Consider the following 10,978-nt stretch of genomic DNA (forward strand, 5'->3'; position numbering starts at 1 on the left):
ACTTGTGTGGTTTTTCTTTTTTTTGTTTGTTTTTTACAGTGCTACAGAGCCCAAGCCCAAGTGTTACTTTTTTGTTCCCTTTTGTGTCTTGTGTATCAGTCCTTACATTTCTGTTCATGTTTTGTTTTTTGTTTGTTTGTTTAGAAGTGAGGAAAAGCCGGCAAATTCTCTCCTTACAAGGCATGACAATCTTATGTCAGTTCGGAAAAAAAGCAATCCTTTTGTGGATATTCCCGCCCCTGATCCTGATGCCCCTGTATACAAACAAGGAATGCTCTTCCGTAAAGTGCATGCTGATATTGATGGGAAGAAAAGTGAGTCGGCTCCTCTTCCCTTATCTGTATTATTCCATAATGCAATACCTATTAACCTTAGTCACAGACTGCAATACCAGACGATATATAAAAAAAAATTAAAATAAAATAAAGGGAATCAAAGATACCCCATCAAAGATACTGATTGAACTGCTTTATATATTCTTCTACAGACCTTGATTGATGACAGCTGTGACTTTGTGACAATTTTATATGTCTTATGCACTGTTAATATGCTATGTTACTTTATTACTTTATTATGTTATTTTTCTTGCAAAAATAAAATAAACAGTTATATAAAAAAAATAAAAAATAAAGGGAATCTGTCCGCTGTATTTGCTATAAGAGCTGCAGACACTGTTGGATAGTGGTTAGGTTATAAAACAAACTACAGCTTTTCAGGAGGGAATGGTGACAACAAAAAGGAAAAAAGTATTTTTTATTTCTCCTCCAAGTGTTAAGGAGGCAGTGGCAAGCTGCTTATATGAAACGGTCTGACACCCCTCCTCACTCCCCTTACCTCTCAGCCCCTGCATGTCTGACATACAGAGCCCTATACATGAGTCAACGAGGGGCCAGGAGGTGAGGGAGGGTGTGAGGGGGCCTGCAAGGTTGTGACACCTGAGCAGCGGGGCCCCACCTCCTTGACACTTGGCTGAGATATAAAAATGGCAACCACTATCAGCTTCTAAAAAAGGTACAGTTTGCTTTTATATCCTAACAGCTATTCAATGGTGTCTGCAGCTCTTAGCAGCAAATTAGGCTGACAGATTCTCTTTAAGCATAGGGCAGTCTCCTGTATTGCAGCTTTCTTGTTGTATATTAGAGTCCACACTCGTTTTCTGGTGTTTCTTTCAAGTGATTGTGGCCTCAGTAGAGTAAATACCCCTCCACCCTTAGGTCAACTTGCACTTTGCAACTATTCAGTTCCATATTCTTGCCTACAGAGGGCAGTATTCAACTATCATGTAGACTCTAGAGCAGTGGTATTCAACCTGTGGACCTCCACATGTTGCAAAACTACAACTCCCAGCATGCCCGGACAGCCGTTGGCTGTCCGGGCATGCTGGGAGTTGTAGTTTTGCAACATCTGGAGGTCCGCAGGTTGAAGACCACTGCTCTAGAGAAAAGATTATTAGCTGGATTGGTTGCAGATGTGTATGTTACTTAGTAGTGAACATCAGTGAGCACAGAAAAGTGCTGCCGATAGGTAAAAGGGGGTCCTCCAGCTATTACAAGTTTTGTACATTTGATCTATAGAGATCTGAGTGTTGAGAAACTTTAAAATGATTTTTAAAGGAGCCACATTGCTTAATTTGCAGTCCCTAGAATGGAGCAGAGTCCCAGTTTTCTGCACAGCGGGTGCTGTGCAGGGCAATAGCCAAAGTGGCTGCAGATTTGTGCCCAAATCTATGGTGGAAAGAAATAGTTTGCTATGTATTGCCCCAAAATCCCAAGGTGGATTACAAAGGCAATGTATTAGGAATAAATATATTTTTAGTGCTAAATATATTTTTGAAGTACAGAGAAAATTCACGAGGGGAAGGTGATAGGTTTGTTGTATACCTTTTATGTGCATATTCCAATTATTTACATAGAATCATTTTGTACTTCTCTTTTTATCATAGCCCCTTGGGGAAAAAGAAGATGGAAATCCTTTCACATTGTACTGAAGGGGATGCTGCTCTTCTTATTAAAGGTATGACCTCTACCAAAGGAAACAATATCCACTGTTTAGTATTCTGAGAACTGTTCTATTCTGATTTAATTTTATATACTAAAAAAATAAAATAAAAAAAAATAAAATAAAAATACACTGGTGGATGCCTGGGTACAACAACGGTAGCTAAAATCAAGAGGTCTACTGTTTGTATGTTAGCGAGAAGCAGGGAACAGATGAGAGGAAGTTAAAGGAAAACTCTCAGCCTGTTCACCCACACTAAACCCAATACATTGGGCTATAATGTGGGTAAACAGGAGTCCAATGAGGGGTCACTTACTGAAATATGTCCAGTAGGTCCTGAGATATGTCCCCTAGGAGATCCTCTGCTAAATTCAGTGAATCGCGCGCAGGGGGGAGTCACAAACAATTAATATGTAAATTAAGCCGGTAAAGCCCCCCCCCCCCTGCGTGCGATTCACTGAATTTAGCAGAGGATCTTCTAAAGGACATATCTCAGGACCTACTGGACATATTTAAGTAAGTAGACTCCTGTTCCTCCACACTATTACCCAGTGTATTGGACAGGCTGACAGTTTTCCTTTTAAGGTTTCCCGGCACCAAACCGACTCATGTTGGAGCGACCAGCCAACTGTCCAATGTATATGGAGGCCTCCCTACTACATGTTCTAGTTAGCGCCTTTTTTATCAGGGAAATGAGCCTATGCCAGAGAAGTCTGTTAGCACCTTACATCTCCTCTCCATTTAGTACACATGAAAGCTTGACAAAGCCAATATACAGTTGTGTGGGGTGAATGGGAGAGAGCTGTCCATCAAATGAATGTTGAACTGATAAAAAGTGTATGGCAACTTTACCCATGAGATCACACGGGGAGTATCTGGTTAGTTTTAGGTTATGTTCACATGGCAGAATGCGGACATTTCAGAGACAGCCGGTACTAGGTCAGTTCGGAAATGTAGGCCCTAAAGCATTAGTGTGATAGAATCTTACTTATTATATAGATACACTATACTTTTGAACTATAATACATACAGCAATATTATTAAAACAACCTGCCTAGTATTATGTACATCCCCTTTGTGCCAGCAAAACAATTCAGCCCCATCAAGCCATGGACTTTTCATGACCTCTGAAGTGTTCTGTGGGATCTGGCAGCATATTAGTAGCAGATCCTGGACATTGAGGTTCCAAAACCATTGCCCATAGACAACGCAATGCATGGGGTTAATTTCATCTCTTTCTGAGACCCATTTTCCAGACTTGTGATGTGCACTAAAGACTGTTTAGCGATTATCCATTTATAACCTATACTGTGAAACTATGAACTGAAAAATGGTAGCATTGTTTTTTGGATGGATTGTTCAGTGTAACATTCAGTTGTCTATGTTTTGGGCAGGATGAATACAGGTTGGACTTCCAGTTCCCTGAGGAGGTGATCAGCGTGCACCATTCCCTGGCTGAGCGAGCCAGCGAGTACACCAAGAGACCCCATGTCTTCCGACTGCAGACCGCTGACTGGCGGGTTTTTCTCTTCCAGGCTCAGTGAGTAATGTCTACCTATTGATATTACTCCTCATGCTCCAGTATCAGTTATTATCAATATCTTCATTTACATACACTGCAGCAACCACATAAAACTGTAAAATAATTTCCAGACAATGTGTCTCTGTCAGTGCCTTATGCTTAGACATTTGCAGTGTAAGAGGCTGTTTCTTACGTAATCATTTTTACATGATGATGATTTTTTTTGTATATAGCACCGTACACAGCTTGTCATTATTCATATCTGCCCCAATCCCTACATCAAATCATAACAGGCATTTTGTCTGCATATATAGGGCTGCCTGCACTTGGACATATGTTGTACAAAAGCCGATTGCTTCTTTAAATAAAATATACATGGTTTATAACGTGAAGAGAAGATGAAAATGTAGCCCATAATATGCATGGATTTTTACATATTTTGCTTTCTCTAGGACATCAGAAGAAATGAACTCGTGGATCACCCGTATTAACTTAGTGGCAGCCATGTTTTCATCACCACCATTTCCAGCTGCTGTGGGTTCCCAAAGGAGATTTTACAGACCCATCCTTCCCTCGGCTCCGTGCAAACAAGATCTGGTAGGTGCTTTAATAAAATTCCATTCTGTAGCTACCTCTTCACATATAAGCAGGTGACCATACATACATTAACAGCGACTTATGATGTTGGACTGATGGGTATTCTGTCATAGTTACTTCAGATAGAAAGCTATGTTTTCTTGATCCAGTATTCATCAGGCTAACCTTTCTGACATTACGGAGTAGAGATTTATTTGTGGGATATAATATGTAGTGATATATAGTAATACATGGTACGATACTTCCACAGGAGGAGCAGCTTCAGGCCCATGAATCCTTGATGGACAGGTTTACAGATGACCTGACAGAGCATCAGCGAAATCTTCCAGACTCAAAGAGCAAAACGCGAGAATGGGAGGAATATCACCTGCGTGGAGACTACTTGCGCTTTGAGGTGTGGTTGGATTTTTAGGCCTTTACATAGATCAGAATTTGTCAGATTTTTCTTTTAAATTAAAACCTCCACATCTTGTTTTAAGCCTTTTAGCGGACTTTAAAGATGTGAAAAAATAGGAAATCTGGTTAGAATGTGGACAAGTCACCTCTGAGGTGCCAGAGTACAGGGTAAAAGGGGTACTTCGCTGCTTGACATCTTATCCCCTATTCAAAGGATAGGGAATAAGATGTCTGATCGCCGGGGTTCCCGCTGCTGGGACCCCCCGCGATCTCCCGCAGCACCCGGAATTCTAAACAAACGCCAGGTTCCTGCGGAAGTGATCACAGCCACGCCCCCTCATGACGTCACGCCACGACCCCTCCCTTCATGTCTATAGACAGGAATGGAGGTGCGTGGTGTGACGGCACAAGGGGCGTGGCCATAACGTCACGGTCTCCTGCTCCGAATATTCTGAACAAAATGTTCAGAATGCTGGAGGACCCCTTTAACCCCTTAAGGACTTAGGGTTTTTCCGTTTTTGAACTTTCATTTTTTCCTCCTTACCTTTTAAAAATCATAACTCTTTCAATTTTCCACCTAAAAATCCATATTATGGCTTATTTTTTGCATCGCCAATTCTACTTTGCAGTGACATTAGTCATTTTACCCAAAAATGCACGGCGAAACGGAAAAAAAAATCATTGTGCGACAAAATCGAAAAAAAAACGCCATTTTGTAACTTTTGGGGGCTTCCGTTTCTACGCAGTGCATATTTCGGTAAAAATGATACATTATCATTATTCTGTAGGTCCATACGGTTAAAATGATACCCTACTTATATAGGTTTGATTTTGTCGTACTTCTGGAAAAACTCATAACTACATGCAGGAAAATTTATACGTTTAAAAATGTCATCTTCTGACCCCTATAACTTTTTTATTTTTCCACGTACAGGGCGGTATGAGGACTCATTTTTTGCGCTGTGATCTGAAGTTTTTATCGGTATGATTTTTGTTTTGATCAGACTTTTTGATCACTTTTTATTCATTTTTTAATGGTATAAAAAGTGACCAAAATACGCTTTTTTGGACTTTGGAATTTTTTTGCGCGTACGCCATTGACCGTGCGGTTTAATTAATGATATATTTTTATAGTTCGGACATTTACGCACGCGGCGATACCACATATGTTTATTTTTATTTTTTTTACACTGTTTTATTTTTTTTATGGGAAAAGGGGGGTGATTCAAACTTTTATTAGGGAAGGGGTTAAATGACCTTTATTAACACTTATTTTTTACATTTTTTTTGCACTGTTATAGGTCCCATAGGGACCTAGAACACTGCACACACTGATCTCTCATCCTGATCACAGGCGTGTATTAACACGCTTCATATCGCGGGAGTCGGCGCAGGACGTAAATATAGGTCCTGCGTTGTTAAGGGGTTAAGAAGTGTTTTTATAAGGACAAAAATCCCTTCAGTCTCATATAAGGCTAGTAACTCAACTAGGGTTACTAGATGTTATTTTTATTTTTTTAAACTGGGTTATTGACATTTTAAAATACATGTGTGTATCGGATTTGGGGGGGTTGACCGCTGGGATCCCCTGCAATCTCCAATATGGGGCCCGGGCTCTTGGAGAGTGCATGCTGCAGATGACACATGTTCCATTCCTATTGGAGCACTTGGGCATCTCCGATGTTCCCATAGAAATGACAGTGTCTGCAGCATGCACTCTCTCTGTTCTGCAAATTGTAGGGGCTCCCAGTTGTCAGACTCCCTGCGATCAGACAATTATCCCCTATGCTGTGGAAAGGGGTTAAGTTGTTTTTCACTGGACAACACATTTAAAGCTTTTAAAGCTTACTGTTCAAAAACATAGGAAAAAAATAAGTTTCAGCTGTTACATAGAACTTTTAGGATCATCAGAATTTACAGACTTTTTTTGTTTTTCTAACCAGAAATTACGGTACGAAACCTATGTGAAGCTTTTAGCATTACGGATGGAGAACGGCTGTGAAGATCTAGAGACCTTAGAGTCTCGTCTTACAGAACCTGATGGAGGACAGGAGAACTCTGGCCTTAAGCGGTCCTATTCCAGCCCCTCTCTGAACCCAGAGAATTCTCCCATGGCGGTGAAGGTCAAACGTAACATCTCGGAGCGCCGGACATATCGAAGGATTATTCCCAAACGTAATAAAAACTTAGTGTGAGTGTAGAACCCATCAGGAGGGACTTATGCTGGAACCTGAATGAATCTTCCACAATTTTCATGGTACCTCACTATGTGCAGTATAACAGGGGCCACTTATTGCCTTCTTATCCAATGTGGAAGGAAAATCTTTCATTGAATGCAAGAGGATATTGCACACGGTTGTCCTTAAATTAAGGAAATTAGTTTCCTTAGACAAGAAGGAACCCTATGGGATTCCTAACCAGTATTGACGGTATTATTTGTGTGTGTGTGTGTGTGTGTGTGGATGGGGGTTATAAATAGAGAGAATGGCATTTTGGCCTGGTTTTCCCTCTTTTTTTTTTTAGGCATATATGATCTCTTCAGATTCTTTATAGGTCTGTAGACTCATATGGACATGTTAAGGAGCTGGACCCTTCAAGCGAGTTAAGCTTCACTTACAGGCTTTGCCTCTAGATGGCACTGTTGCACCACTGAGCCCAAGAGCTGTAGACCTATTGATCAATGGGATTGAAGAAGATTGTTTCCTCTATTTACGGAAAATCACCAGTAATAAAATTCCATTCAGCTGTTTTAGTTATATCTGTTTCTGAGAAAGGTGGGTGACAAAAAAGAACTGTTCACAAGCATTGTCTCTATCTCTTGAAGATGTGGCCCTCTCTTGTGTTAGATGGCCTTGTAATACATTCCGCTCTCATACTAAAGGGGTGGTCTTCGATGAGACACCCCCTTAATGGAGGCAACAAAAACTTATTGGCTGGGCTGATTTCACCCAGCTTTCCTAGAAACTGATATAAGTTGACAGACATTGAAAATTCATGGGTTTAAACTGGTTACTTTTTAGTTCTAGGGAGAAAGAATCCTTTCAGTGTTATCCCTTTGCACAGTAGAAGTGATAACTAGCTGATTGGTGCGGGGAGAAGGGAGACTGTTGCACGAGTGAATGGAGGCAGCATGGATTTTCGGCCCCATCTCTATTAATTCTCTATGGGGCTTTAGAACATTATTAGGAAGGAGTTCATCTCTTAGTATTGCTCAGAAGTTCTGTTGCTCTATTCACTGAAAAGATAATTGTCCACCGTTCTCATGATCTATGGGGGTCCCAGCAGCTGGACCCCCCCCCACCAATCAGCTAGTTCTCCCCTATCCTATGCATAGGGGATAACACTAATTCTTGGGATAAACCCTTTTAAAGCAGTGATCTCCAACTTGTGGCATTCTGGCTGTTGTAGAACTACAAGTCCCAGCATGCTTTTCCAGCCACAGGTTGTCATAACATGCTGGGGGTTGTAGTTTTGCAACAGCTGGAGAGCCACAGGCAGAGTATCATTGCTTTAAAAGGTCGTTCATTCAGTTTTCTCACTCTCAGCTTTAACCTATATAGATGGCTAGAAAATGTAAGACTGAGACGAAAAGGGAAGTGACAACCAGGATGTATGAAGGAGGTTGTGGGCATGTCGGTAACGGGATTTGGGTTAGTCATGAAGAGATGGTACCCTTGCTAGACTGGAAGACTGGATTAAAGGGATCCTGTCACCATGAAAATGCTATCTAATGTATCGGCATCATAATATAGAACAGGAGGAGCTCAACATTTATAAATTATAAATATACTTGGCTTTACCTGCTTTATAAAAGGGTACTGATGGATTAGATCACTGCTTCCCAATCTGTGTGCCTCCAGCTGTTGCAAAACTACAATTCCCAGCATGCCCGGACAGCCTTTTGCTGTCCGGGCATGCTGAGAATTGTAGTTTTGCAACAGCTGGAAGCACACAGATTGGGAAGCACTGGTTTAGATTTACCCATTAGGCAATGCCCAGTCATGTTCTCCTCTTACACAGACATAATACGCACACGTACAGTGCACACGCTGGATATTGAGTTTAGTCGGTACTATTTCTATGCAATGACATTTTAGTTATAGTTGTTTATTTTAAGTATTATAGGTTCAGTCCAGTTTGGAAGAGACATCACCATAGCTGGCCATTTCAGAAGTGTGTCTTTTCTTTGTACAGGTCAGAAATCTACTTGAATCTAGGTTAAAAACATGCATTCCCCTTGAAATAATAATTTTGTTTTTTTATTCTAGAGCAGCTTTTACATGGTGCTGTCCCTCTGATATTCCTCCTGGAAACATCCAAATCCATTGACAAGTAGCTCTTACTATTTACCTTCACACTGGGGCTTGTCCGACACTGCCAAGTCAGTATGGGCATTTCCAGACTCTGCAGGGTCACACACCCTATTGACAGAAAACTGTTGTTTTGTACACTTCCAGGAGGAATAAAAGAGCAACAAAGCAAAGAAAATATGCTTTAGAATTATTGCCAGTAAATGCAAATATTTGCTAAAATGGACATCGTAAATGGTATTCCTGTATATGTTGTTGTCTCTGTTAACCCTGTGTTTGATGTTTTCTGTGTGTCCGGTTAATGTTGTGTTAAAAATTGCTGTCTCTTGGCCTCCATACTCCTGGTGCACTTTGAAAACATGTTACCTGCCTGTATATTATATGTGCACAATAAGGTCACTTTATCAGTCTCTGTACTTGTTGTGTTTTTGGGGACCGCGGATGACGTGTTCTATTTAAGCCTTTTTCTGAGCCTGAACTAAAAGCTTGGTCCTCGGCCATCCTGTCAGGTACTGAACTTTGAGGTTTTCATGTTAGCAGTGGGGCACGGCCTCAATGCCATCTGCACTGGAAAACCAATAAAACTATTTAAACAAGGCTGGTGAGTTATTCTGTGTAATGTTTGTAAATAATTACTTTTATATATATATATATATATATATATATATATATATATATAAATTAGCTTTTTCCAACCAAGGTGCCTCCAGTTGTAGCAAAACTACAACTCCCCGCATGCCCGGACAGCCAAAGGCTGTCCGGGCATGCTGGGAGTTGTAGTTTTGCTACAGCTGGAGGCACCTTGGTTGGGAAACCCTGTTCTAGCTACTTATGGTTGCTTCTTGGTTCCGAAAAGGTTAAGCTATTCATATGTAATTTCGGAGGGACTGCTACCTAAGAGCAATAATTTGCACTTGTGGGCACTCCCCCCTGTCTATGTAATGCATATATGGCAAGACAACAATTCTTCCATCCATAATGGCACCATTAGTTACTATTGTAATTTTTAAAGAAGTTGCCTGCATGAGACTAACCCATAAAAGTAGAAGTGCATAGCCTCCTTTTACAGTGGGTTGGTATTTTTGGGATGGCACTGAACCAGAGCATGGACCTTTTTTACTGCTGGATAATATTGCTTTCTCTTCTTACATCTAATGGACATGACCTTCCATAAGATGGTGGCCTTTCTGGCGATCAGCTGACGCTAGTCCACATTTTTCCTGCAGTGGCCCATGCACTGGAAATGTGGCATTTTATGTTCTCCATTTAAATAAAGGGGCAATCATGACCAGCCAGGTCCTCCACCAGAATAGGGAATATTTTATTTTTAAATAAATAAGTATATCTATCTCATATTTTTATTATTATTATTATTATTATTATTATTAATATTTATTAGTATTTATTTATTACTAGCTGAGTACCCGGTTTTTACTTCCTAATCCTTGTTGGGGAGGAAAATCAACAAAGCAAAGGAAGAAGCTTTTGACTTCATATCCCATCCTCATATATTGTTCCCATATCCCATCCCCATATCCCGTCCTCATATCCCATCCTCAGGTGGGACTGATTTGTGATGATATTGTAAGCTGAAAATAGAAGGGGATGTGGCTTTGTGGGACTGGGCATGATTTGCAAGCCAGACTGATGCACAAAAAATGGTCGAGAATAAAAGGGGTGGGGCTTAAACAATGGGCATTTCTTTGTGAGATGGGGTGTGGCTTGCAAGCCGGACAGGCACATTCACCAGAAGATACAGAGCGGAGCTTGTGGAGTAAGGTACTGGAAGTCCAATTTACTTGCATGGGACTTGAAACAAAAACCTATCTTTTATATAAGGGTGTAGGTAAGGGTTAATTTAACTATCATATATTTTTATTTGACATATAAGTAATATGTGTACCAGGTATTATTGAAATATCTCCAGCCGTACGGAAGTTATGTTGGAACATACATTTCCCATAGATTTGCATTGGACTTTAAACAAAAAACCCGACCCTCACAAATGGGGGTGGTTAAAGAGGCACTGTCATTATGAAAAACTTTTTATATTTTGTAGTACTACTGAAAAGATTACTTTTTTAAATATACATTTATTTAGAAAAATGTCACTTTTACTTAAAAAATCAAAAAGGAAAATAGCAGCCACTGCAGC

General features: G+C 40.5%; 1 protein-coding gene across 5 annotated transcripts in view; it reads left to right on the top strand.

The window, feature by feature from the left end:
- The window catches only part of LOC130368055 (PH and SEC7 domain-containing protein 4-like), a 95,558-nt gene extending 87,165 nt beyond the window's left edge, over positions 1-8,393 (top strand). For all 5 annotated transcript variants that reach the window (XM_056571280.1, XM_056571284.1, XM_056571281.1 and 2 more), the window contains 6 exons: positions 145-314; positions 1,943-2,013; positions 3,393-3,538; positions 3,973-4,117; positions 4,368-4,511; positions 6,457-8,393. In XM_056571280.1, the coding sequence (XP_056427255.1) occupies positions 145-314; positions 1,943-2,013; positions 3,393-3,538; positions 3,973-4,117; positions 4,368-4,511; positions 6,457-6,708 (928 nt within the window). In that variant the 3' untranslated portion in view covers positions 6,709-8,393. The remainder of the gene's footprint in view (positions 1-144; positions 315-1,942; positions 2,014-3,392; positions 3,539-3,972; positions 4,118-4,367; positions 4,512-6,456) is intronic.
- Positions 8,394-10,978: the final 2,585 nt, after the last annotated feature.

The sequence above is a fragment of the Hyla sarda genome, chromosome 4 (genome assembly GCF_029499605.1).
Source record: "Hyla sarda isolate aHylSar1 chromosome 4, aHylSar1.hap1, whole genome shotgun sequence".
Classification (NCBI taxonomy): domain Eukaryota; kingdom Metazoa; phylum Chordata; class Amphibia; order Anura; family Hylidae; genus Hyla; species Hyla sarda.